The following is a 27638-nucleotide window of genomic DNA, read 5'->3' on the forward strand; positions in this document are numbered from 1 at the left end:
GTGTGTAATGTAATGGTACGGTGCATGTGACAAAAAAGAATAGATAATTATATATTATCTTAGCTAGCTTTGTGAACATCGTATTTCGTGATTAAAATAATTATATATCGTTAAAAAAAGAAAAAAAGAAAAAGAATCATCTATCCTCTATACGAGGATATGCATCCCAGTTTATGTCAAGATGAAATTGGCCGCGTGTTCTTGTTGTTCTGATAAGACACGGGGGTCAAAGTTGGGTAAGCCGGCCCAGAGTTGTTCGTACGCGCATGCAACTTGCGAAAAAGCAAGTACCTAGAAAAGGAATAAAAGTGACTCAAAAGGAGGGAATATATATACATAATTACGGGTTGCACTCACTTTTCGTATCATTTTCTATTCCTTTTATATCTTCCATGATGAGCTCCGTTCTGTAACGATTCATCCGGTTGGCAATGGAGTTCTAATATATATATATATATATATATATATAATAGTAACGTGGAAAAAGAATTTGGGAATATAATTTTTTACGGATAAAATTTTCCATGAAATTCGAGCCGTCGGTTTCCTCCTCGTCTAATTCAAAGGACACTCACAATGATTTCCTCACAAAACTCTCATATTTACCGTGACTATGCTATGATGACTCTAAATCACATAAAAATAAGAACGTTAGAAGGAGTCTCGGGTGTTGTTCCGAGGAACCCCTCGAACATAATTTAAAGTTAATCAGCCAAATTACTGGAGAATTAATTAACATTATAAAAGGTGGGCATTTATAGAAAACCCAAAAGAATATACCTTACTATGATTGGACTGTCGAATTGTTGATTGGGCCTCGGGTTTAGGCTCGATGTGGACTGACGAGGCCGTCCTTGATCCTGGCCCATGAAGCCAAGTCAGACCGGAACTCGTTAGCCTAGGCTCCTTGAACCAGGTGTTTCTCGAGGCTTAGGCCAGGGCTTGTCTAGCCCTTTCCTTGAGTAAGCGCTCATTCAGCCCCCGAGATAGCAGGAGGGGCTGGTCGGGCCTCGAAGAGGTGGAGGAGGGGCTCGGTGAGTCCCCGTGATAAGAGGAGTGGCTCCTCGAGTCCCTTTCTTGGAAGGGACTCATTGGGCTTCCGGATAGATGGAGAGGTTAATCGGACATCTTCCTTAAAGAAGGGTTGGACGAGTCTATGGTGGTGGTAGCAGCTCTTTGAGAGCTCAACTAGTAGCTTTGGCTAAAAGGCCTCCCCAGTTACTTTTTGGGCTCGTAAACCCGGTCCAATCCGGTTACAGACCATCTCATCGAATAAGTTTTTTTGTTCGACCTCCATGTAAAGTCGGAGTCCGAAAGATGTCAGTTCGGTTCGGTTCACGAAGAAAATGTCTACAGCAATTTCGGATCATTTGGTTCGGTCCGGTTTGAACGAATAGACGCACCGGACCGGACTGCCAATTGCCTTTTCCCTTGCAAAAACCCTAGATATATAAATCTTCTGAGCCAATCCGTTCTCTATTGCAGTCGGCAGCGGAGCAACACACTCCTCAAGAACCTCGCCGTCCTTTCGCCGCCGTCTCCTTCAATCTCCGAAATGGTAAGCCATGTTTGCATCCACCACTGTGAGCTTCTTTGTTCAATAGTTCGTTAATAGATAGATCTCCTGTTAATTAATGTTGCCTGCGTGATTAATCTGGTCATTGCCGTCCTATAGAGTCTAGCAATTTGTAGGAGGAGATGAAGTTGTTGACTTTAGATTAACGATTTTACTCTGCAGCCATTTTCATGCTAATTTAGATGTTTCTGTTCGGATTTTCCCATGTAAATTACGATAAGAAGTGGGTAGCAAGCTCAACTTGTTCTCCTCTGGGTCTGACATATTGTGCTGTTACCCTTTGTTGCGAGGGAATCACAGTCGAAGAGAAAGGTTAGGGAGCCCAAGGAGGAGAACGTCACCCTTGGACCTGCTGTCCGCGAGGGAGAGCACGTCTTCGGGGTCGCTCACATTTTCGCCTCGTTCAATGACACATTCATCGTAAGCATCATAGATCCTTCGGATCTGAATTGTTTTTTTTAGTAATATGCCTTTCCTATGAATGACATACTCTGTGTTTTTTATTGCAGCATGTGACTGATCTATCTGGAAGGGAGACAATGGTTCGCATCACCGGTATGATCTCTATGACTTACAATATCTAGTTCCTGCCTCTGCCATTGCATTTGCTTGGGTTTATGATAATTTATATACTTGGAGGATTGGAAGATAATGTCAGACTTGGGTTGCTGTTTCTTTTCCATTACTGAAGTTCATCTGACCCGTAAAACTTTATTGCCCTTTTGACTAGGCTTCAGTTCTTACCCTCTTGTTGTTTCAGTGGGTTCTTTTGATTATTATTATTTAGTGATGGTAGAATAGAACTTCTTGTCAGTTGTTAATATTCTAGACTTAGCTTTTATATGTTATTAAGATTGGTAATGCCGTTTCCTTTTATCTGTATCTTATTGACATGGAACATCTGTTTTCAGGTGGGATGAAGGTGAAAGCCGATAGGGATGAATCTTCACCATATGCAGCCATGCTTGCTGCACAGGATGTTTCTCAGCGCTGCAAGGTGTTATTTTTTCCGACCCTGCTGGTTTCCGTTTTTAGTTCTTTTTCCTGAATTTGTCTCTAATTGTGCTCAATCCTCTCTGTTACTCTGCAGGAGCTTGGTATCACAGCTCTCCACATTAAGCTTCGGGCCACTGGAGGGAACAAGACCAAGACACCTGGTCCTGGTGCTCAGTCGGCACTCCGGGCCCTTGCCCGTTCTGGCATGAAAATTGGCCGTATAGGTACCCCTGCTTTACCTTTCTACCTGCTGCTTGTCGTTATTATTAGTTATGATTTCTTGCTGTCAATGGCTCGGAGGAATGGAATTTATGCCTGTCTCCCAAAGAACTACCCACACCTAAGAACTAGTGTACAGCGGATAATATCTTTTCTTGTAGGTCCTTAAATGAAAACTTGTTTTCTGACACGATTTGCTGAAATTGCAGAGGATGTGACGCCGATTCCTACTGACAGCACTCGTAGAAAGGGTGGTAGAAGGGGAAGGAGGCTGTGATTACTCTTCCAAATCTCTGTGCCCTACTCTGGCCGCAACTTGCTTCTGGATAATTTTGCATTAGATGTAATGTCTTAAAATCTTCAGTTGAACTTACAATACATTTGGTCGAGTTGTGTTATTGAGACTTGAGATTTTGAGCATGAGGAAGTCAAAGTTAGGAGACAAGTCCCTCTTCCTGTGTTTGGCACTGTTATATTTTATTTTGTTCCTCATTCAGTCATTTGATCTCCAGTCTTACAGCTCTCATAAATTCATGCTGGCCCTTCCGAGTTACATCACACATGATGCCATGATGTGTGCCATGTACTGGACAATCGTTGCATGAAGCAAGACAAAAAAAATTGTCATTCTACCAGGTTTGCTAGAATAACAGTAATTGGTCCAAAGATAGAGCAATTCAAGTATTAGCCCGGCTGTGCACTGTGTTCTGGCCAGCCAGCCCAACCCTTTAGGAGGCTTCCCATGCTCAGGTAGCGGTACAAATGAATGCCATGTAGCTGGACGGTCCTCGTTCTGGTGGGAAGAGCGATTAAAGATAAAACAGAGTTGGAAGCATATATTTGGGTTAAACCTTGAAGGAAGGAAATGAAAACGGGACAATGGACAGACTCATGGATGAAAGCATATATTTGGGTTAAACCTTGAAGGAAGGAAATGAAAACGGGACAATGGACAGACTCATGGATGAAATAACGCTCATGTTTCTTATAAGTTAAAACGGTTTTCGGTTAGAACTCACTTTGAAAAATTACATCAAACATGATCTTTCAATGGATGGTTGATTCGAGGGAACACATCAAAAAGGGGCAACTTAACGCCTTCTATAATTGCAACTGATAGTGAAAAAATGGAATGGACGATCAATGAAAGAATGTCAACAATCTTTAAACCATGTTACATGCTCTTAGCAGAGTCTACAAGGAATATTGACAATGCCAATTGGGGGGGGGGGGGGGGGGGGGGGGGGGGGTGAGGTACGAAGTACTTATGGCCACCCCCAAACAAGAATTTTGCAGTAGAGTTGCTTGCCACGAGAACCCAATGCGGGAAGTTACCCCTCAATGCTTTTCTCTCATAAGCATGGTATCCCTCCCGGATGGAAGGCACATGGAGAGGCTCAGTTCAGGCCAATTCCTCTGTGGGTTCTTTGGGATTCGCTTCGGAGGTCTCCAATTCCTTAACTTTCTCGAGTTGCCTCAGGAGGTCAAGTCTCTCGGGCCCATATGTAGAAGGTATCTACCAAAGTGAAGCAAAGCTCAGTTAATCAATGAAATAGCACAGATAATTAGTAAATGAGGTGCAGTTTTAAGAAACAGACCAGTTGTGGTACGTATCTCTGAATTGCAGCTAACATAGCTGCGTGGCCGACTGCAGTGACCTGTGAGGAAAATGATCTTCAGAAAACAACTCAAGAGGAGCATATTATTATCCATTTGGCTGAAAGTGTATGACACTAGAAAGCTAACCGGGAGGAGCATCAAGACACCAATGGGGACAACAGATGCTAAGTCGGTCATCGTTCTTCGGAGAGCTTTCTTTTCCTTGCCTGTCAATTCATCTCCAATGAGGCCCCTTCTAAGCAATTCCATGGAAGCTCCGACATCAATAGCAAGAAGTTGAGTGCCTTGCCAAACATCCTGGTCAAGTATATACAACGCGATAATGATGAGAGAAGAAAATCAGAAAACATTAAGCTCATGATCTTTCGCTCTGGACAAACGACCCCTTAAACTTTTGGAAATTTCTGTTGTGAGCCAGAGATCAGAATCTGCACTTGGTTTGATGAACTCACTAAAGCAACATCCAATTATGATGTTGCAGACAAAATGCTGGTGCCACTGTGAACTATATCGACTTCAGAATCATTGAACAAAGGAGCAAAGACTAAGAATTTAGAGTTTTGACATGGTAGATATTTGTCCAATTGATACAACGATGTTCAAGTTTAAGCCTGATTACTCTTAACAGCTTATAGCACGTGAACTCAAAAGTTGGAAATAATCACTAGCTTACCCTGCTCGTATCTTTCAGCTTGTCAAGTGACTTCTCAATGATGTTCACTTTCTTCTGAACCTGAACCAACTGAGAATCTAGACTAATCTCATCATTTTCAGCACTTTCAACTGCAAGCTGAATATCCTGAATTATGTACACCGAAGCACATGTAAACACTAAAGATCTTGAGAATGTAAACATGCTAGAGATTAAATGACATGCAATATGTAAGCCCAAGAATGAAATGTTGTCAAATGTAATAACTTTGGAATTATTAGAGGTAAGAGACTTTCAGCATTCTCTGACATAATATGGATTTCTCTGCTTACCTCATTTCAAATCATGTGATTAAACATTTCTATAAGCAAGACAAGATTAGAAGAGCATTTCATACGACAAGTGTCATAAGATCATACCTCATCAGTGTCAGACTTGTTAGCACTTCTTTGAACTCGTTTTTCAAGTTCTATTAGCTCATTCCTCAAAAGTTCAAAACGGCGTATGCCACTTAATTCTGAGTCTTGAGAATCCATCTCCGCATTAAGCTGCCGAATATATTCATCATCCTAGACAATCAGAAAGTGATTCAGGTAATCTGCATCTAAGCAGAGACTCCAATCTAGGTAGAGAGGTTAAGAATTTTAAAAAATTTATATAAACAAGTTCACTAACATGTTCAGATGTACATCAATTGACCAAGAAAAATTGAGAAAGTACAAAGTTCTCTGTAAAATGACGTAATTTCCCCAGCAAGGGCTCGCCAATTTTCTAGACAATGTAACAAATAGATTTCCAGTGGCTAAAGAGGACAAGTATGCTCCGTAGAGTAAATCATAGCAACCACCAGCTCATTAGTCATACTAACTATACCATGTTTAATTTTCACAACTGCACGATAGGGAAGAGATTTGCTCATGTTGTTCATAAAGCTATTACAAGGAACACATCATATTTAATCATGAAAAATATACAAGCATTATTTCAACCAGTCGCCAAAAATTGCATCATCATGATAATTATGTAACACATATAACCAGTTATACTATTATTGATAGGACGAGCCATACCGATCCACCCAAAGTTGCCAGATCAGAGTCGGGCTTTTCAGAAGGCCAGCTCTTAAAGAAGTTCCACAATCCACGAGAATTACTGCAAGTCAACCAGAATGTCTTTCAAGTAAGATGAAGGAAAAGAGACGCATCCAGGTTGACAGTCCAAGATTCATCTTATTGAATCAACAAGTACAGGTGACCCAGCCTTCGTACAACATACCTTTTTCCACTATTTGGCATTGCAGTATCTCCATTTCTGTTTTTTCCTTTCAGGAATTGCTTCTGTCCACTAATAGAAGGTTTAGAATGACCATCCCCATCTCCCTATGACCAGAAAAGTTAAGAGACAGTTAAAGAGACTTTCTCCATACAACTAGATGCTTCATAAAATCTCATATATGCAAGTCTAAACACAATATTGAAGCTTTCATTTTCTTCTGTTCATCTCTCATCTGAAACTCAACAAAAACACAACATATTACACACTGCAAGAGGGACATCTGGAAGTCTTACTCCATAACTTCATTAAATTCTTGAGATAACCACATTGCTAGTAGATACTACTGTACTACTGATACTATTTTTGTTAATCAAAGCAAGATGATGACCACAGGCGTATCTTGCTTCTGCATGCAACAAAATTACTGCCAAAATTGACTGCTGTAAGACTAATATGATAAATGTAAGGGAAAACATATAAATAACTTATATCTGTATGCCCAATGTGGGCACATTTCGGAGTTTAAGTGCACTAAGCACATGAACTAACTATTGGAGACATTATATTCTAACAAATAGAGTAGAATACCTGCTGCAATGATGCTGCTTTTGCTCTGAAAGATGCCTCAAGAAATTCAGCTTCTTTCTTTAGTTTCCTTATTTTCTCAAGGTCAGAACAGGCAGCCTTTAGATGCTCCTTTCCAGAACTAGAACTTGATACATGCAATTCTTGAAGCAGCTCCTCCAGTCTCATAAGAGCTTCCTCCACACTCTCCAATGCCTAAACGAGGAGAATGTTACAGCATCATAGATTTCCTAATGACGTAAGCAATACGATCCAGAATGCAAACTTGTATGTCCGTTGTTCACAATTATTTCTTCCCTTCGTCTAGACATGCTTAAGAATGGAACTACATGCACTACGAGTTAAAAAGTGATAAAAAAACCAAGAATAATTGAATATTTGGGCGAAACTAACAGGCAAGAGATAGAACTAAAGCTCGGAAGACTGTACTCTACACCATTGTAATTCTAGAGTGTCGACAAATTTGAGAATGGGCATGGCTTTCGAGCATTGGAAATCAAGAGTACAATAACATGAAATACTGTTTTTTTTGTAATCCATAAAACAGGAACTTACTATTATGCTAAATGTACACCTTCAGATGGCATAAGATCAAGCAAGTAAAGAGTTAGGAGAGAAGAAGTCAACCTTGTCTAAGGAATCAGCCTTGTTTTCAGATGTTGAATATCTTGTAGTTACAGCCTTAGATGAACCTTTTGTATTGATTTCCATACCTTCGTTCCTGCATAATGTGGAAAATCAGTTCAATCTAGACATGATAGTACTGGAGCAATAAATACGAAAAAATTGCAAAATGAATGTGGCCAATGTTATAACATTGAACCAGTTGAAGCTAAAAATACCCGGATTGAAGCCAAGGAAATATGAGAACCAAACTACATACTGTTTTCTAAAAGATAAAGTGGAGATGAAAGATTCCAAACCAAGTCCAGTAGAAATGGCACCAATACCAGGTGTAATAATACTAATGTACCACCTTACACAAGACCAGGTAAACAAAGAAGCCTAGTTTCATAGAAGAACAAAAATTGTAAGAAATAGGAATCATGGCATTCAAAAGCTATAATAATGAATTTTCAGTAATGAATTCCAAGCTTTGTTTAAGGAGCATAAGTGGATAAATAGTAGTACAGAGGGAGAGGGAGCAAGAGGAAGTACAATAGCTTCCTTACTTCAATATTCCCAGATCCTCCCTGCATTCCATTAACTTGTTGTGCCTAATCAACAAGATTCAGCATATCAGTTCATATATGGGGGGGCATACATCCTTATTCTAGGGTAGTTGCTAAGGTGGAATTCACGCACCCTCTGGAAAGAAATCTTGCTGCCTTGACGTTGGAAGGATTCTCTAACCATTTGCTATACTTAATAAAGCTCTGAATCCAGTGAGAACATACATCCAATGCCTGGGGGATAGCTTCGGGATTTGGGGGAAGTTCTTGTTTACTTTTGTGACCATGCGACTGTTTTGGATTGTCTACCAGGCCCGGGAAAAATGGAAGCCAATCAAGCTCCTCGCAGACCACCTACCATATCAAGAATCTACCAAATTGTCAAATATCATAATTCAATAATCAAGCAAAGTTCAATGATGAAAAAATAATAAATACGGACCTCCACAAACAGTTGGTAAGAACTTATTGATGAAAGCTGAGGGTAGTATAAAACACTACCTCCTATAAAGTATCTGCAACAAAGGATAGGTCAATAAAGCAACAAAAGCAATTATATAGACCAAGGCCAGGTCTTACTTAAATTAGCCATATACCTAATGCAACCTTCAATAGGATCTCCTATACCATCAAAACCATTTGCACATAAAAAGACCTGCGTCCTTCTCCCCAGGGCAATGAAAAATCCAAATATAGCTAAGTCCCTCTCCAATACCTGCAGCAATTCAGCATTTAAACACAGAAGCAACCATATCTGATATGCTATCGAATGTCAAGAATCTGGATGGCAATATCAAGAATTTCTTGTCAGGCGATAAAGCATGTTTGCAATCCTCCCACTTTGGGCCTGTGAATGCTGATTGACAGTATCAGACATAAGCATATGCAAGGAGGGAAACCCAACTTCTCTTTTATCATTCCCTTGCAAATACTGTAGTCTGCTGCAATGATAATGATCACTATTCACTACTGTAGTGAGCATGGGCTCATGAGGCATAGCCTTACAGTAAATTTATTTTGCACATGCTAAAAGCTTGGAAGTTATAATCTAGAACTCAGTGAATAAAAACCTCCCCACCAACCTCAATGCTTTCAGATGTAGTTAGTCTTGACCATATTCTGTCCCTATCTATAGCTCGTTGCAGCTGGTTTGTGATAAGGTTTACCCAGAAAGAAACCTCCTCCGCATCCCGATCATTTCTCACTCTACATGATGCAGCTCGAGGACCAAAATGGAGAAGAAACTCTCTGCGTAGACCTATTTTCTTTACTGATTTATAGGCTTGCTGTATCAAGACAAAATCAACTAGCATGTCCATCAACCGGCCAGTAACATCTGGAATCATGGAAAAAAACTGTGGACAAGAAACTTTTGCTGGGCCAAGCTTGGTGATTGCTGCCACACAAGTTAAGGCGAGCATAAGGAGAGATGTGTCACTGGCGTTTCCTGGTCGGACAGACACGGCGTTTCCTGGTTGCACAGACATCCCTTTCCCACCCCTGGAAGAATTTGAAGAAGCAATGACCACTAAACAGTAATCAAATCTATTAACACTAAACAAATCTATTTCTTCTAATCTAAGATAATTTAAGATGAGAACATACACAGTAGTCGTGGCAGTAAAGCGGGAATCCCCTTCAAAGTAATTTACAAAGGATGTAACCACAGCTGGAACCTGCTCTGACCAGAACCAATCATATATATCTGGCTGCTTGTCCAATAATTTCTCCCTGATTACACTCTCCAGTGGAGCATATTGTCTTGATAAACTGCAATCCCATAATTGCTAAACAGCATTAGATGCTCTGATTGAGTGGAATGAAAGGTCCAGTCTCAAGGCAACAAATTGCTATTGATTGCAAAAACTAAGTTTGAGTAACAAGGTTGTAAGTACCTTCTTTGGACAAATACATTTACGTCCCTGTCCCTGTGATCCCCTCGAGACGAAATTTCACTCGCTGCTTGCAGTAAGGAATAAATTGAAGCCTGACAATGATTCAAGGACCTTCAGATAACCCAGCGATTAAGAAAATAGGCCAACTGATAAAAGAAACCCGCAATAGAAATTTGACCATTGACAGTTAAGCAGGGGAAAATAACTAGCCTCCAGGATATGCACCATTTGGAATGCGCATGTAAGGAAGCAACGCAACTTGAGGCATTGCGATTTATTCTATCTTAAAACTCAAGACAAACCTGGTAAGACAGCGTCTTCAACCATGCATTTCTGTCGATACCGAGCCAGGCAGTTGTAAACCAAGATACTCTGGAATGTGAAGAATGTTCCTTGATTGCTAACTCAAATACCCGGGCAGCATCATGAAGAGACTGGACAAGCCCATCATTGTAGTCTTCATCTTGCAATGTGCGGTCAAGTTTGACTCTCATATCCTCGACATCACCACTACTAGTACCTCCCTGAGGACTCCCGTTGACAGTAACTCCGTCTTCGGCAGATGCAAGGGTAGTGAAGTGCCCCACTCTTCTTGACTTACGTAAGCTCAGAAAGTCTCTCTTGATTCCCAAAGGGAGATTATTGATGCAGTGGCCCGTACCATCCAAGACATCAACTCTCATGGCAGATCTTTTCCTCGAATGTTTCCAATTAATGAGCAGGTAATCCAAGGTGACAGCACTTTTACAAGAGAAGCATGTTCTAACGGGTCTTCGTGAAAGATAAGGATGTGCAGAGCTGCAGAACAACATGAAATATTTACCCCAGGAGGCAAAAAAAATAAAATAAAATAAAAAGACAGACAATTACTTGAAGGAATACAATCTTGAATACTTCAGCTCAAAGCTAATTACTCTTCCAAGTCGTCATAGCAATATCTTTCATGTTTCGACCACAACCGACCAGTTGAGCTTCTCATTGGTTATGGAGAGTGCACCATGTACATTAAAACAACATTAGTCAAAACACCTGACGGGGAATTTCACCAGCTATGGAGGATCCAAAAGCAATTCTAGCCGCCCAAACAGGATAATGCTTTAATAAGGACACAACAACACGGCGAGATTACAGTGAACAAACTCCACTCGACATCGTCAGCAGAGAGCCTTTGACACGCAGGCACCGATCATTCACCCTAATACTACAAAAACCAATCTGATTGCAGCTCCAAAACCCTAACAGTAACAGCAACGACGCTGCTGAGCTGAAACTATGAGCCGACGAAGTAAGTTCAGAGAGCTAGGCACAAACTTGCAGGGAGAGGAAAGCTCATGCACCTTGAGGAGACGTATAAACGATCGTGCAGCTTCATCGCCATTGACAGAGCTTTAGATTAAATGAAACTTCAGGTGGGAAGAGCGGAGTCAGAGAGAAAGGAAGAAGAGAAGAACGGGAGAAATGTTGTCTGGTGGGCTGGAGGAGGAAGAGAAGCTGACGTGGCAGGGGGGGGGGGGTGGGTTTTATCCGTAGACGTGGAAATGCGGGCAATCACATAACTGATGGTTCTCTTCTAGCTGCAATAACAAAATCTAATGCCCCCGCGGGATTCTACGAATAACGATGTTCCCCGCTATATATCTCGATAAAAATAAAAATAAATAAATAAATAAACTATAAGAAGTAGAACCACTAGATTTTTTTATTTTCCACTGCCGGCGGGAAATCCGTATATTTTCTCGATTACAAAAAGAACGCCGGTAATTTTCATATTACTTTGTATTGAACCAGATCCCCTTTTTTACATATTATTTTGCTTTAATATTATTGCTCAATATTAAACCTGTCATAAATTTTTGTTCATCCCTCGGTAAGCTTGAAGTTGAATCACAAGGTCAGTAAGCCGGTTAAGATGACGTACAAGCACTTCCAAAACCTCGGAATAATTAACAAAGGAACCATAGCGATTTGCTCTTCATCTTATATCAGCACACTGGGCGTTGCTGTGACATCCAGCACATAGGACAGATAAGGGGAATCACTCATGGCATCTTAACACAAGCAAGACTATCATTTACACTGAAACAAGGAGATCCGAGGTTCATGCGATGGTTACATAACATGCAGTCCAGGACAGAGTGAGGAAAGAAAAGTCAGTTACACCCTTTCCGAATTTTCCCGAGCAGAGGAAAAAAAGATACACAGATAGAACTCAAAGAGGAGCCGTCAACAACTAGAAAAGGAAAGACTCAGAGGAAAGACCAGAAGAGATTTATGTACAAGACTGCTAATGTAATAAAATCTGCCTCTGGCTCCAGGACTCCCTCATGAATGGTGGACCTTCAGCAGTGCTTGGTAGAACATGTCGATGAATTGATCGTCCTGTCACAAGAGCACATAACAGAACTGCCATTTATTAAAAAAGAAACATCAAAGCACATCTTGCAAGGAGTTGGGCTTGGTAAAGCAGACTCTTAACGACATTCTCTAAAACTGGACATCATGTCTTGCCCGGCTAGAATGAGCTATCAACTGTCTTGGAATAAAAGGTAAATTGGAAAAAGACGGGCATTAACCTTTCTAGCAGATGCATCTATCCTGATAATTTGCAAGTACAACAATGTTCTGTTTCATTTCCCTTGGTTTGAAATTATCCTTTTGAAGAACTTGGTCCGAAATTATCCAGTCTCTCCATTTCTATTTCTTATCAGAGAGCATACGGTAGTTTGTGTGTCGAGTCCAGGCTATATTAACAGACTCAACAGGACAGCTCGGCGCATCAGAGACCACCAATCATATCTATAACGATTTTGCTGAGCTCAAGTTTGAATTCTTGGCAGAGGAAGGATGAGGATTTATACATGCTTAGTAATGGTAAAGGGCATAGCATTATCCACCAAAAAATAAGAAGGGCATAGCATTGACGAGCAACACCACTGAATTAATGAACCGGTAAAAGACTCTAAAACAAACAGAAGATGAAAATGATACAAGAACATGGAGCTCATAAGAATATGCAACTGAGCAGAATACCTGGACAAGCTTAAGGAGAGCACCACGAACTCTGTCCCTGTTGATAATGGGTATGTCAGCAGGAGGAGACGGGCTAGGTGTTAGGGACGGAGATGGAGTAGGCGGTGGAAAAGGTTGAAGCAATGGGGTGCCATATGGGCGTGGCAAGCTCAATGGAGAAGGATGGAGAGAAGTAGCCGCAGGAGCGGCCGAAGGGATTTGTGGCATCACTAGAGGAGATGCCTGAGATGGTGCTGACATAAATGAAGAGGGCTTCACCAGATTAGTCACCAGGTTCTTGTTGCTGATCGAATCTGAAGAGTCAGTACGGGTCACCAAATTGAAAGAAGATGGAACGGAATAGGATGATAATTCAGCATTTGGTGGAGGAGCTGAAGGAACAGCGGCTGTATTTTGAAATATTGGGATTGGTGCTGAAGATTGATGAGGTGGTCTTGAGATCGCCATGTTTGGAGGATTATTTCCAACATTTAAGGCGGCCTGCAGCAATTTTATACAAACTCTCGGGTGAGGAAAGAAAGAGAACAGAAGAGAAAGCAAAGTACACATTCAATGATAAATATTCTGTGAAATGAAGATGCGGAATTAGTTTCAGAGAATTTTGAAGGATTATTATACAATATAGCATATAAAGGGAAGTTCAAGCTCAACAAAAGTAGATTTCATATACAACAGATCATGAAAACAAGTCAACCCTAAAAGCTGCACTATTGTGCAGTAATAAATGCATAATCTACTGCAACTTAAAATGCAAGAATCTATCAGACAAATTACGTACACTAAAGAAGTTCATAAATGAGGAATCTTCAGGACCATCAGTGGCAGACACAGTTGATGATGGCTCCAGTGGTTCTTCAATCATAGACATGTTTGGGGCAACTTCCAGCTCCTCAAACTCACTAAATCACAATAAAAGGATCAAGATAGTATTGATGTCAAAAGGTCAAACTTGAGATGTGAATGAAATCAACAACCTTCTTGTAGGAAAATGTGAATAAAAAATGGCTAGTCACAACTACCTATACTAAGAATCTGGAATAGTGCATCATATCAAGCTTAAATGAAAACAAAGAGGAAATTCTCCGTTCAGAATAATGAGATGTATTTAAAGAGAGAATTACCACATTTATCAAACCAAAATTAGTTGTGCTACAGCAGAAAGCAAGAAATATACTAGAATTCCATTTGCCCACTCATCTAAGATCTAAACTACCAAATATCTGGAGTTGCACGACCTCTAAATTTCTAAAAGGAGAGATCTAAATGTAAGAAAGCACCTTATATGCAATAAATACAAGAATATCCAAAAGTTAGGAGGGATCTTCCATTTTCTTTTTCTTTTTTTCAAACGTGAAAATTATTGTTACCTTTTACTTGAGTGTCCTTTTACATTAGGAGGAACCTTTGAGAAGGCATTCACTATTCTGTAAAAAGAAGAGCATATCAAGGTCAGTATATGGGAACATGAGATTTGTAAGAGCTTGGGTATTTAATGGGAAAAGAAACAGTATCTCCTAAGAGGATTTTTCCAAGCCCGAATCAATTTGTGTGTAATTAAGGAGCTGGCCAACCTGAAGAAACATGCTTGTTGATTAATTTATGTCACCTAAAGCAGAGGATTCTGTCACGAATTACGAGTTTGTTCGACTAGAACTACTTTGATTCTTCCTGTCTTGATTAATGAGATATATATTGGAGCACAAACACTATTGACTTACATCTTCTCACTTTTTCTCCATTAGTTTATTTAAGGAAATTGTTTTATGCCAGCTATGAGTATACTTAATCCCTCAAACTCCACCATGGAAACGATACTTACCTGCTAAAAAGATTGGCAACTTCCTCACATTCACGTGAATTGTAGAACCAAATGCCATTAACTTCTTGTGAAGCATTCCGATATAATAGATAAGGAACTTGAATTTCGTACTCAAAATCTCCCAAAAGATTCTCCACCAAATTTTCTGCTTAAGACAAGAGCAAAGGAAAATCACACGTGATAAATTGATGCACAACTATTTTTTATCAATTAACTTGCAGAAAATACCAACAACTACAAATGTATTGATGAGTAAATGTGCAAAAGAAAACAAATAGGTGAAGTGAACACTCAGAAACCACGAGGAGAATAGTCTGTACGACCTTATCAAATGGCATGCATTCAGTTATCGATATGCACATATTGTGGACAACTAAAGAGTTGCCCAAATTCACAAGTAGTCACAACAGAGCAACTCTCATGTGCCAAAACTCTCTGTTAAGAATGGGGAGAATTTGTTTCCTAAACCTGCGTGATTCCATTTCTGTGTTTCTTCATAACATCACAGATGCTGATTCTATGAGGTAAAGATGAAGATTGCAAGCTTAATCGCATAATATGATAGGAGTCTACTTGTCTGGAACTAAAGATTGGAAGGCTCTAACCTGTACTCCGCCGGTTCATCACAATGAACTGGAATCGAGGCTGAGCATTCCTAAAATCAACAGCAGGAGTTAAATTTATGAGCAGAAAAATGCATCTGCCCAGCAGGATGAGACATTCGAACCCTACCTTTTAACGACAAATAGAGACCCTTCAACGTCCTTGCGACTCTGCCATCATCCGAGATCAAATGAAACAATGCATAAATCAGCACCGAAAGGAGAAGCAAAGCACACAACCAAATGAAATCAAATGTATCAGAATCATGAAATATTCTCCTCGAATAATGCGCTTTGGAGTCATACACTAGTTAAGCCAAAACAGCTGACTGAAAGATCCTTCCAAATTAAACGTCCGCCATATCAGTACCAGTACCAGCTCACTGATACGGATCCACAATAATCTAACCCAATGCTAGATTTAGCAGATAATGCAAGATCGCTAAGCTCCGAGCTCGTAACTCAGCACAACGCAGTAACCAAGAGGTAGATCAATCAAATTGATCGCAGAGAAGGATTCAACTCACCCACTGGTTGCTCTCGATGTTGAACTCGTACAAGGTGACGTGAGCGGCGGTAATCAGGATCTCTTCGATGTTGGGATCGACTCTCTGGAGCACGGTGAGGTTGAGCTGCTTGGTGCTGTTCTGGTCCAGATTCGGCATCAATTTCCCGGACTGAGACATTTTCCGAGCTCGCGAGGATCCTTCCGAGCTGGAAATCTTCTCTGCGTTATTCTCCCGGGAAAGTTACGGCGGCGAGGAAGACAGAAGGGAGGTGGCGGTTTGAGCAAATCCGGCGACGGACTTGCGTCAGGCAGAAGTTCTCGCTTCTCTCTCAACTTCCGTGCACTGTTTTTGTCTCTGACGAGCGAAGCACCGGAATTGACAACATAGACTTGGGGGTTGCCCGTCAATGCTACCCGGTTCAGGAATCTGAACCCCGAAATAAAACCGGTCCCCGAGATTTTCTTTTTCTTTTTCTTTTCTTTTTTCCCCTCAAATTTTAGTCCTTTTGTCTTTTTTGCCCTTTAGTTTTTCGTTTACGAACCATGCCTATGAGGGAATAGATAAAAGGAGGGGAGATATAAAGGCACCGAGAATTCCACTCGTGAGAATTGAACGTAGTACATCTTGATTTTAGATCGAAGGCGATGCTAGCCTAGCAGCAAACCCCCTTGCTCTTTTTCGCCCTTATAATTTGTATAAATTGTAATAAGTGCAATTTCTTTTTTCCTAATGATAAGTGTTTCTAAACTCATCCATCGATATCACAAAAATTTTATGAATGATAAACTTGTTGTGAGGCATGCCGCTTCAGGTCGAATATAATTTTATTTTATTATGAGATTGATGTTTTCAACTGATTAATTGTTCGGTCGACGTCAGTTTCCTTGACCTCTGAATTTGCACATATAAAGCACAAATTATGCATGGTAGCCGTGGTTTTGTGTCGAATATATGCATTACCACTGCAACCAATTAGCGAGATGACTATCTCTTCCCATCGAGTATCCATTTTCAATCACTTCCATATACAAGAACCTGAAACAGGCTACACAGCCTTAATTGTCTTTAAACACACATTAACACACGACACATATAGCATTACAAACAGAGATACAGAGACGACGCAACTCATAATTAAGCAAGCACCAGTTGCTCGATCAGACTCTTCGGAGAGCCATCGCGGATATCAGCACCAACATCGATAGCAGGGCCCCTGCAATTAAGGACCCAATCACAGCTCCAGTGGCCTTCTGGCAGAAATCACCAAACTGCTGACAGATTGGCAACCAGTTCGTGTTCGGGTTGCCGTTGTGAGCCAAGTAGGACATGGCAGCTGCCGCCGCACCGGCTGCTGTGGTCAGAGTAAGTGCCATCTGCAATTCGCATGGAAAAATCTCACTTATAATCTTTCCATACTAATCATAATATTTAGAGGGGGAGGAGAAGAATTCACATACTAAGTCCAAGATGAGGAGGACGACCCTCGGCCCAACTGCTCGAGGACGAACCATGCATACTATGGAGAAAGGGAGTGACAGGACCAAGTAGCCACCCACTATGGCCATTGCAATCGTGAAAAACCTGCAGTAGCGAGACATTGTTCGTACTTTAAACCGTAGTCTCGGAATTCTTTGCTATATATGTATTGGTTTGCCTTGCCAATTAGGAAATCAGAGAGAGCATATATATATACACTCACTGAAAGGTCGGGATGTCATCATATTCGGCTTGAAATTGGAAGAACTGGGTGAAGAAAGGAAGGGTCTCCTCAGTGGTTCCCATGGCAGCCGCTGCCGCCAGAGCGGCCACTATAGCACTTATCCTGAGAACCAAGTCGAATATCGCGAGTGCTCTCTTCCCCCCAGCAGCTCTAGGCACAGGTGCTGCAGCCACCACCGCTGGCGCTTTCCCTTTGGAGGAAGTGGAGCGGGCAGCTGACTCTGGGACATCGATGGTGGTCGAGTCTCCACTCTTCATTTTCGAGGCTGAGACCGCACTTGATGCTAGTGATCGATCTCAAGATATGAGAGGGAGAGGAGATGTTGAACTCTAAGATTGCTGATGGAGATGACTAAACCAGCCAACAGGATATATAGATGGAACTCGAGGGAAACATAATGACAAAGTATAGCTGGCTAGCTTAGCTATGAGGAGTTGTTGCTAACCTCTCCCACATTAACCGAACAATCATGCCATGAAGTTTCAAAAAGGCAAAAGGATATATAATAACATACGACTTCGATCAGTACTATATCTATATTTCAGAGTTATTTGCATATGGATTAGTTTGCCCTACCACGACATTCTCCCTATTCAAATTGCCAAAAGCAAAAGCATCGTCTTCCCATTACAGCAGCATCCACAAACCAAACTTAATAATTATTGATGGGTATATTGTGGGCTGTAGCCCAGATAATAGCCGTCGGCCCATCACACTATAGAGCCGTCAATTAGCCCATACCGGCAGACGAAAGCCTTTATGGGCCCTTCACCTAGGCCCATAATATCTGCGACGTTCCTACGCACACCCTGCCATACGGACTTATTGTCATCAACAATAAGCACGTCCAAGGTTAAGTAGGAATAAGACATCAACATTGCGTTCATTAAGGAAGTTAAGTTTGATTTAAGAAGATGAAGATAAAAAATAGTTGAGAAAATGTATATGACAGAATTTGAAGAAAAGAAAAAAAAATGATTGTATTGTTGAATTGAGGAAAAATTGTTGAATAGTTGAAAGAATTTAATATTTAAGAATTAATTATAATAATAGATGAGAAAAAGTATGAGAGAGAATTTGAAGAAAAAAATAAAAAAGTAATTATTGTGTTATTGAATTGATAAAAAAGTAAAGTAAAGTTAAATTTGGTTTTGTAAACAAACATACCAAAGGTCTAAACATAACCCTTTTTGGGATCATGTACGTATTATGAGGGAATTATTTTCCCATAAGTTATAATAATTTTAAAACATTAGTATTATATGTAAGGTGATTCAAAATCGTTTTTTTCGATAATTGGTGATTCAAAAATTTTACTTACAATAAAGATATTCTATTATAGACCTAACAGTATTTTATTACGGAAATAACATAAGGTTAATATATTATATAAGATGGTCGTGACATTTAAATTTTTTTTATATGATATCAGAGCACAAGCTTGAAACATCGTACAAATATTTATCTCTATTTAATTAATTCCATGCGAGCGAGCCTTCTAAACTAACCCTTATCCAACCCCTTCACTTTTCCCTTCTTCTTCTTTTGGTGAATATCCCATGCTCATTTTTTATTACACAATTGCAGCGCTTCAAGAATCTCACAAATAAAGCACTTTTGTCTTCAAGGGAAAAAAAAAAACACTAAATCCTTCATAGAAATTAATGGTCTGTTTTATTTTATATGGCACTTTAAAATTTGTCTTTCTTTCGGTGAATTTAAATTTTGTCTTTTAATTACCAATAAATGGGATGAAGAGAATGTGATCCACGTTTATTAATTAATTTCCAATAACAATTAAAATTTTCGTCCTGCGCAACCGACCAAACCAACTGAAGATGAGAGCTTTGCTGACCATACAATTAGGATATTAGGAAAGGGGCCGCTCAATGCAGCGGGTTTCAATAATATTTTCATATGATAAAAGTGATAGAAACAATTGATATTAATAATATTGGAAAGTATAAAATAATAACAAGTTAATATCGCATGTCTTATTTTAAAATTGATATAATTCTTTACATTTGAAATTGTGTTAGTTTAATAAGCATTTAGACGTGGAGAAAAAAATGAGAAACTTAATTAGGTAATACAATAAGAAAAGTAAAAAATAGTAAAACCTTATAAAAATATTAAATATAGTGATTAAATAGTATCTATATAGAAAGAGAGAAATTATATATGCTAAAGATATAATTAACTTTATGAAGAAACTAAATATTAATTCGTGCTTTGTAGACATATATACCATATCTATTAGTATTACACATAGAATTGCCACTATATTTATTAGCATATAATTCTAGCTAATTTCTCTTCGTTAAATTTATCATTTTTTATATGTTAATATTATAGCTTATTCTTACTACAATCTATTTCGTTTGATCCCGATACCCTTTTGACACATAATATCAAGCTAGAATATACTCAAATATTATGATGATTCTTTTATTTAGTAATAAAAAGCAAAAAATATATAGGGTACATTATAGTGTTGAAAAGATGGACCATATTATAGTAATACAACAAATCTATAAATACGAAATATATTGTAATTATTGTAATTTTTATTAAGTACAAATTTAATTGAAGATTCTAATATTAGTCTTATCGTGAAAAGCATACATGAATGCGAGAGAAAATATCAAAATCCATCTTAATAGTATACGGAATGAATATAAAAAGGATACAAATGCATAAATAAAAAACAATTTAGTTGGAAAAAATTCTTGTTTGAATCAGTGTAAAAATCATCATCGACAATCCCATTAATTTTAAGTGACTTTCGAAATTCATTTAAAATATCTTGCGACCACGACCAACCAACGAAGGATTGTAAAGGCCGGAACAATCTTGCATTTAACCAAAGAAAAGAATTAGGATATATCTAACGTCACGATAAAAACTATTTTAGTTGGTGATGACTTGAAATAAAATTTTTATATTTAGGTAAATAAATTATTAAAAATACAAAAATAAATATCATAGATAAGCCTTAATGAGATTATAAAGTAATATTAAAAAATCAAAATAAAATAACCAAAAATTAATAATTTGACATGTGTCTGTATCAACAAGAGAATCAGTTTATAGTAATGATTGTTGGGAGATGAGATCGTGGACTATAAAATCCTCGAGGCAATCGGCCACGTATATATTGGCTATGCATGTTGTATCGGGAACAAAATAAATAATGAAAAAGAAAGAAAGAAAGAAATTAGAAGGAACAATCAATGCCAGTTATTTTAAGTGACTCGACGCTTATTTCTCTTAAAAAAGGTATCAGGTTCGGGTCTTGTTGATGAAGAAATTCAGGTTAGGAGAACTTGTTACCCATAGTGAACCGTCCGGTCGAACTGGATTAGTCATGACCAATAAATTTTCGGATACCAAAATACATATGGGTAAAAAAAAGAAAGGAAAGAAGAAGAAGAAGAAGAAGAAACTAGAAGGAAGAAGAGGATACAACAACCGCGCACCGTAAACCTGGACGCTCAATGCATGCATGCATGCCTGGGGGTCGTTGTTGACCATTAGCCTTACCTTCCCTTCACCTTAGGTGGTCAGCATTTCACTTAATAAATATAGGACCTTTACTTCTTTTCTTTGCTCTGCTCGATCAACCATATATTCTGAATCTGCAATTCCGTACGTACCTTCATCCTCTCTCTCTCTCTCCCTCCCTCCCTCCCCACGACTACTGAGCTTAGGCAACATTCTTCCTAACTGAAAGACGATCAAGGGTCGCTTTTTCTATCGATCGAACTGCAGCGTGAGTCTCTCTCTCTCTCTCTCTCCCCTCCCTCCTTCTGATCTCAATCTCTTTCTGATAACTAATATCTTGATATCTATCGATATAGCTAGCTAGTCGACGCTTGTCCACTCAATCTGTACCACACATGGTTAATTAGTCCTGTCTACACGAGAAAGCAAATTATTGCCAGCGGTATAGCTAAGATTGTGTTCGGCGTATACTAATTAAAACCTTGACCATTTAATTAAGAAACTTATTGATGAACATATATGTTCAACCACCAATGAAATGAAAATATAGTTTTTTTTGGTGGAATAATGAAAATATAGTTCAACCGAGAAAGAAAGCGTAGTGCGGTGATTTACGCGGTAATCAAGAAGTTATAGATTCTATTGTTATTAGTAGAATCACTCGTACCTCTTTATTTAGCTTTACATTTTCATGTATTGGACTTGTAAGTTTTCTTTATAACTGAAAAAAAAAGGGTTCAATCGCGAAAGAAGGTGTAGTGTCCAGTAGTAGCGTATGTTCTCACCTGATAATCAAGATGTCCCCATGTTCGATATTTGGGTGAGACTGCTCATGCCTTTTATTAGATATTTATGGTCTCTCTTTAAATTATTAAGTCCATAAGCCTTTCTTATAATAATAAAAAAAAAAGTTCAACCGGAATATATATGAATGTCCAGTTCTCTAAGAAGGGTTTGTAGCTTGTCGTGTTGGTATTGTTATGATATCTCCCAACATATACGCTCAGAACAAAAAACTTTCCGATTATTGACTTTTTTGGTGATTCAAAATTCATGGAGAACACAGAGATAAATTTTCAGGTACAAACACAGAGATAAGTTTTGCAATACAAACTAGCCGTAGAAGCTGCCGAAAATCGATTTTCACATGCAGGGAGTACGTACATCTAACAGTCCTTCATAAATGGATATCCAAAAAAACAGTCCTTCATATATATAGATGGTATTAATGGTGTGTCGTTTCATTTCACATGGGTATAAGTACAAAAGAAAAACGTGCCAAAGAGAAGGAATGGCACAGCTCAAGTTTAATTTTCATAATAGGACTACCAATACTTTTATATCAGTTATTTTATTTTATTTTTTATTAGACTCATAACTTCCCTTATCAGGGGTAAAAAAAAAGATGTGAAAATTGAAGGCTTAGACTAATCCAGTCGAGTCGGGTTGGCTCATTGATAAGTAAAACTTTACATATTATGAATTTTATTCATTTATAAGACTCAAATTTGAGACATTATTTAAAAAAAAAGCACGTCAAATTGTTAGAATCAATCTATATTGATATCAAGACTTCCATTACATAATAAAATAAAAAAGAAAAGAATTACTAATCCTTTATTTGGATTGAGGTAAGCAGACAACAAGCAGGAGAGGGAGGGGGATTTTTTTCGATGTGAACTCAGGTATTCGGAAGTTCAATTGGATACCGATTAATTCAGTCGGGTAGGGGATTTTTGCATGGGAGTTAAAGTGTCAAACTCACTTTCCTTCCTTTCATTTCCATTATATCCAAATTTGTTATAAAAGATTTATACGTCGTGATGGATTATCGATTCTCATTGTCGGTTGCTATAACAAGCAGAAAGGAAAGGAAAGCATCCGAATAATGAGTAGTGTCCATGTCTCCATGCAAAGCCAGGCGGTGGAGCAGAAAACAGCCTCGGCTGCCGGTGTCTACACGTACGTAGCTCAGTGGCCGATATATGCCGTGGCCTGGTCACACCACCGGGCGTACAGCAAGCCTCGGCTTGCCATTGGGAGCTTCCTCGAGGACTATGCCAACAAAGTAGAGCTGGTCCAGTTCGACCCCGACACGTCAAACTTCTCCACCGACGGCCGCCTTGTCTTCGACCACCCCTATGCCCCTACCAACGTCATGTTCCTCCCATCTGAGGCCGATGCTGCCTCCTCCACCGTGGAGCTGCTCGCCACGTCAGGGGACTACCTTCGGTTGTGGGCAGTCCATCACGACCGCGTCGAGATGCGGGCACTCCTCAACAGCAACCGGGGCAGCGAATTCAGCTCTGCTATCACGTCCTTCGACTGGGCAGCATTCAATCCACGCCATATCGCAGGGTGCAGCGTCGACACTACATGCACGGTGTGGGACGTCGAGAAGGAGGTTGTGGAGGCCCAGCTCGTCGCCCATGACAAGTGAGATATATACGATCTATCAATTATATATGGGACTGAAATGGTAAACTCCAGCTCATTGTACATGTCTTTTATCAACAGAGAGGTATATGACGTCTCGTGGGGCGGCACCGGCGTGTTCGCTTCTGTGTCCGGTGATGGCTCTGTCAGGGTCTTTGACCTACGGGATAAGGAGCGGTCAACCATTATCTACGAGAACGTCACCGCTCCGAATAGGGATCAGAGCCCACTCCTCCGCCTCGAGTGGAACAAGGCTGACCCAAGGTTCATGGCGACCGTAGGGATGGATAGCAGCGCGGTCGTAATCCTAGACATCCGGTTCCCAACTGCACCCCTCGCAGAGCTCAACAGGCACAGGGGGAGCGTGAACGCGGTCTCATGGGCGCCGCAAGTGGGGCGGCAGCTGTGCTCCGTGGGAGACGACTCGAGGGCTCTGATCTGGGATGTGCTCAGCGCAGTGGGGCTCAGCTCGGATGGCAATGTAGCCGTCGACGTGGAGCCGGAGATGTGGTACGGGTCCACGTTGGAGATCAATAACGTGCGGTGGTCACCGGTGGAGATGGATTGGATTGCTCTCACTTTCTCCAACAAATTACAGCTCCTACGAGTTTGACCAAAAAACAATACAGTAATCTATGATAATTTATGTTATAGATTAGATGTAAATCATCGAAATTTTGAATAGACTAACCGCGACAAAATCACAAAACACTTAAATTTTTTTAATATTTATGATATTTATAAAAATCAATAGAAATTGGGATATCTAGAGGATTGTAATTTTGCGAAGTAGGCTCTGTTTCATGTAAGACTTTGTCCAGCACCAGGGCACCAAGTGGTTCAAACTTCAAAGTTTTGGGGTGCAAAACTTAATATCCTAAATAAGAGGGATGAGAAATTAATTTGCCCCCCAAAAGAGTTTCCCTTCCAACTCAAGCTCCGTTAATGGCTCTGTTTTGTTTCGTCGCCGTCGTCTTTAATTACCCGATGGCTGTTCGAAAGCAAAGCCTCACTGAGGGTGAAGAACTAAAGATTTCCCGACAGAAACCGAAAGTTGCAATTTTCATTTGTTTCCTTCTCTGCCATTCCTTTCCCCTTTGCTCCTCTAGACAGAATCAATACCATCGCTGATCGGTTCGCAAGCTTCAAGCCTTCCCCAATTCGCGACCTTCGAACATGGCGATGACCATTCACGGTACGATTCCTTTCCAGCCCCTCTATCCATTTCATCATCTGTATGTATAGACCAGGTCTTCCCGTACCTCTCGTCGCCTCGTTTCTCCGCCGTCCTGTGAAGATGAATGAGCTTTCGATTGGGCAGTGCATGAGGAACAAGTCGGCAGCTGCGGTTGAGCTCCTAATGTTAATTTCCAGCTCGGTTTAGTAATTCTCGTACTAGTGATTCGGCAATCGCAGCTGGTTCTGTATGGAAGTCTTCGTTTTGCTTTAGTTAAGCTTGAAGATCAGCGACCCCCGGAACCCTAATTTTGAATCGGTTGCTCTGTCGTGACTCCGTTAAGAGTATGCATGAGGAGTGGAGTTCCCTGAGATAACTCCCCTCAATGAATTATCCGTTTGACTGCCTTCTAATCTGAAGAGAGTATGCGAAGTTCCAATCTTGCTGTTAAAAGGGAAAACTTTTTTGCAAATTTGCTGGGATCATGATCTCATTGATATGCCTTGGATTGGTGTCGGATAGTATTTTATATCACTGCTGCTGTGTTATCACTTCCTCGGCTACTCGGGGATGGTTCTATTCTGCTATTCATATATCTCTTTTTCTATACCATCTTGTTGAGCTGACTCCTTTACATTATGTTGGTTATCTGACATCTTTTATGGGTTCTTTTGTGGCACTTTGCTGATTCGGGATCCTGCCCGTTATCTTCACTGCAGTGTAAGTTTAACTCAAGGAACTTTTCCGATGCATAATTGCACACTTTTAGTTCTGTTTTGGTATATTGGATTCCTAAGGCTTGATATTCTGGGTGCAGCCTGGTGGGACTTGCTTTTATGTTTTCATCGAGCATCCTCCTGCAGATCTTGGTATGTTTCAACAATCAAGCTGAGACCAAATTGGTCCTGGTGCTACATAGTCTTTTAGATTTTATGAACATTCCTCCAACAATATTAAAAAATATAGAACTATTTTTGTTTCCCTTCTAATGTTTGTAATCTGGCTGGTCTTTTTCAAGAAAGTGCTAACCTACATCAGTAGATAGTTTTGTATCCGATAATTGACAAGTGTGCTGAAAAGGTCGAAAACATTGAGCTTCCTATGCACACGCTGCTGTGATGATAATATGATATCTGCAGAGCTCTAGCTTTTGTGCAAATTTATGATCTGGTGATCCTCTGGAATGGCATATGATTGGATTTCCCATCATCTGCAATACTGTTTTTCTCGTAGAAGATAATTCCTAATTTATTCTTGTTGGACGACTCATCGGATGGGCTTCACTGGATTTGGAAAATCTTGTTGCCTCAAGAGTGTGATCATGCTAGTTTTTTCTCACCAGTTGTGTTGAGGTTTAGGGTTCTTTGCCTTAAGATAAACCATCAGACCCCTGACTCTGATGATAGTCTCATCTATTAGCCTCCAGCTTCTTTCTGATGCTGAAATAGTAACCGACTTGGACTTTTAACAACTGCTAAAAGAGCAACAATTTTCTTCTTATCCTGCTAATTTTTTCTAACATGAAATTTGGGCAGGCATGTGCATTGTATAACAATTGGTGGCCGATGTTATCAGGTGAGTACCAGTGCTGAATATGGATTATATCACATAAAATAGGATTGCTTGCCTTTACAAGGCTATTAATGGGTTATTGTTTCTCTAACAGCTCTGATGTATGTTCTGGTGCCTATGCCCTGTCTATTTTTTGGAGGTGGGTCCACTCAGTTTCTGATCACCCGAGATGGTGGAGGGTGAGCAATGCTAAATCTGAGCTTCCTTCGATTTTGGAAAAGATAGATTAATTTCACGCTTTGAGCTTAGGGAGAGTCTATTATGTATTCTCTATGGCGAACAGATCTGCGTCCTGAGTCTGATTGAGCAAGCCATCTTGTTTAGGCTTCTCTTTCAGTTTATTTGGGCTCTGATAACGCAGAACCTAATAGTGAGTCTGTCGAAGGGTATCGAATTAAAAGTTTATGGTACCCAAAAAGAAATTCGAACTAGAGAGTCCCTCTCCTGAGGATCAGCATCCTACACCAAGTCTTAAATTCATACTCCCTTCTGTCTTTGCCTTGTCTGGAGCTCAATCATCGAGGAAAAAAGAAATCTACACCCTCCTTTGTTTTATCATAAGACATTCTGTACAACTTCTAAATGTAGGCTCTTTCTCATTCATTTCCTTTGCAGTTGGATCGATGCTGCTAAGTTCTTGACGGGGGCATCGGCTGTGGGGAGCATAGCGATTCCAATCATCCTGAGACACGCTGATCTAATCAACACGGGAGCTATGTTTATTGAGTTCACATCTTTCTTCATCTTTGCAATGACCGTCCTGTGCTTCCACCGAGCTAGCCTTGACGACGAGTGGTGATTGACTGACTGCGCCATTTTCAGTGGACAAAAGATTCCGGAAATTATCATCCTGTAAATCTGTTCTAATTTTATAAACAAATCTAGAAATGTACAATAGTGTTGTCTTTGGACTATTTGAGGAGACACATTCTCTGTTGTGAAAGAGTAGCTGTTTTGGCAATATTTCTTTTGTTTCTCAGCAGCGTGTGAGCTATCGCTTGCTCATAAACTATTTTTCTTGGCAATCGATATTCTGTGTTGGGTCCAAGTTGTCTTGTGGTTGTCTGTCAGTCTTGAAATGTGATTTCATCTTGTGGTAAAAAACTACGGTGAGTCCCGGGCCATCTTATTTTGCACGTACACTGCAGGGCTTCTCGAGTGAAATAATGAAAAAAGGAGACAAAATTCAATTTTGTTCAACCTCTCACGATCCATCTAAAGTTTTTAGTTAAAAAGAAATTGACTGATCGACGCAGTAATTTGATTTCCGAGCTTAACC

At 39.9% G+C, this 27638-nt stretch overlaps 6 protein-coding genes across 11 annotated transcripts; 3 read left to right on the forward strand and 3 right to left on the reverse strand.

Moving 5' to 3' along the window:
* The first annotated feature begins 1314 nt into the window (after nucleotides 1–1314).
* On the forward strand, nucleotides 1315–3291 carry LOC116209406 (40S ribosomal protein S14-3). Its single transcript, XM_031543038.1, has 6 exons — nucleotides 1315–1558; nucleotides 1877–1996; nucleotides 2086–2131; nucleotides 2488–2573; nucleotides 2667–2796; nucleotides 3001–3291. Exons 1-6 carry the CDS (start codon nucleotides 1556–1558, stop codon nucleotides 3066–3068), a joined length of 453 nt encoding a protein of 150 aa, XP_031398898.1. The 5' UTR covers nucleotides 1315–1555; the 3' UTR covers nucleotides 3069–3291.
* A 576-nt stretch (nucleotides 3292–3867) lies between these two features.
* Nucleotides 3868–11494, reverse strand: LOC116209404. Of its 3 annotated transcripts, none has more exons than XM_031543034.1 (19): nucleotides 11328–11494; nucleotides 10905–10961; nucleotides 10293–10788; nucleotides 9991–10082; nucleotides 9701–9865; nucleotides 9178–9595; nucleotides 8692–8810; nucleotides 8538–8610; nucleotides 8229–8449; nucleotides 8096–8140; nucleotides 7551–7644; nucleotides 6927–7118; nucleotides 6339–6442; nucleotides 6134–6215; nucleotides 5483–5611; nucleotides 5085–5210; nucleotides 4538–4708; nucleotides 4390–4449; nucleotides 3868–4307 (listed from the first exon to the last, which is right to left on the reverse strand). In XM_031543034.1, exons 1-19 carry the CDS (start codon nucleotides 11366–11368, stop codon nucleotides 4194–4196), a joined length of 2799 nt encoding a protein of 932 aa, XP_031398894.1. In that variant the 5' UTR covers nucleotides 11369–11494; the 3' UTR covers nucleotides 3868–4193. The 3 variants fall into 3 exon arrangements, with proteins under 3 accessions (XP_031398894.1, XP_031398893.1, XP_031398896.1); XM_031543033.1 differs by having other exon boundaries at nucleotides 5483–5632; nucleotides 11328–11493; XM_031543036.1 differs by lacking the exon at nucleotides 10905–10961 and having other exon boundaries at nucleotides 5483–5632; nucleotides 11328–11491.
* Nucleotides 11495–12032: 538 nt separating this feature from the next.
* On the reverse strand, nucleotides 12033–16359 carry LOC116209405 (mRNA-decapping enzyme-like protein). The gene is made up of 8 exons (XM_031543037.1): nucleotides 15969–16359; nucleotides 15572–15612; nucleotides 15445–15494; nucleotides 14840–14984; nucleotides 14388–14444; nucleotides 13799–13919; nucleotides 13021–13500; nucleotides 12033–12369 (listed from the first exon to the last, which is right to left on the reverse strand). The coding sequence occupies exons 1-8, from the start codon at nucleotides 16125–16127 to the stop codon at nucleotides 12313–12315; spliced, it is 1110 nt and encodes a 369-aa protein (XP_031398897.1). The 5' UTR covers nucleotides 16128–16359; the 3' UTR covers nucleotides 12033–12312.
* A 527-nt stretch (nucleotides 16360–16886) lies between these two features.
* LOC116208590 (casparian strip membrane protein 1-like) lies at nucleotides 16887–18125 on the reverse strand. Its single transcript, XM_031542117.1, has 3 exons — nucleotides 17650–18125; nucleotides 17408–17531; nucleotides 16887–17323 (listed from the first exon to the last, which is right to left on the reverse strand). Exons 1-3 carry the CDS (start codon nucleotides 17925–17927, stop codon nucleotides 17108–17110), a joined length of 618 nt encoding a protein of 205 aa, XP_031397977.1. The 5' UTR covers nucleotides 17928–18125; the 3' UTR covers nucleotides 16887–17107.
* Nucleotides 18126–21292: 3167 nt separating this feature from the next.
* LOC116208386 (WD repeat-containing protein LWD2-like) lies at nucleotides 21293–24526 on the forward strand. 3 transcript variants are annotated; one of them, XM_031541792.1, is made up of 4 exons: nucleotides 21293–21442; nucleotides 22814–22899; nucleotides 23039–23610; nucleotides 23692–24526. In XM_031541792.1, exons 3-4 carry the CDS (start codon nucleotides 23063–23065, stop codon nucleotides 24221–24223), a joined length of 1080 nt encoding a protein of 359 aa, XP_031397652.1. In that variant the 5' UTR covers nucleotides 21293–21442; nucleotides 22814–22899; nucleotides 23039–23062; the 3' UTR covers nucleotides 24224–24526. The 3 variants fall into 3 exon arrangements, with proteins under 3 accessions (XP_031397652.1, XP_031397650.1, XP_031397651.1); XM_031541790.1 differs by lacking the exon at nucleotides 22814–22899; XM_031541791.1 differs by lacking the exon at nucleotides 21293–21442 and having other exon boundaries at nucleotides 21451–22899.
* A 77-nt stretch (nucleotides 24527–24603) lies between these two features.
* LOC116208387 (vacuolar protein sorting-associated protein 55 homolog) lies at nucleotides 24604–27407 on the forward strand. Of its 2 annotated transcripts, none has more exons than XM_031541793.1 (5): nucleotides 24604–24805; nucleotides 25605–25656; nucleotides 26323–26362; nucleotides 26454–26538; nucleotides 26975–27407. In XM_031541793.1, exons 2-5 carry the CDS (start codon nucleotides 25624–25626, stop codon nucleotides 27156–27158), a joined length of 342 nt encoding a protein of 113 aa, XP_031397653.1. In that variant the 5' UTR covers nucleotides 24604–24805; nucleotides 25605–25623; the 3' UTR covers nucleotides 27159–27407. The 2 variants fall into 2 exon arrangements, with proteins under 2 accessions (XP_031397653.1, XP_031397654.1); XM_031541794.1 differs by lacking the exon at nucleotides 24604–24805 and adding an exon at nucleotides 24827–25507.
* The last annotated feature ends 231 nt before the right edge of the window (nucleotides 27408–27638 follow it).

Source organism: Punica granatum, chromosome 5, assembly GCF_007655135.1.
Source record: "Punica granatum isolate Tunisia-2019 chromosome 5, ASM765513v2, whole genome shotgun sequence".
Lineage (NCBI taxonomy): Eukaryota > Viridiplantae > Streptophyta > Magnoliopsida > Myrtales > Lythraceae > Punica > Punica granatum.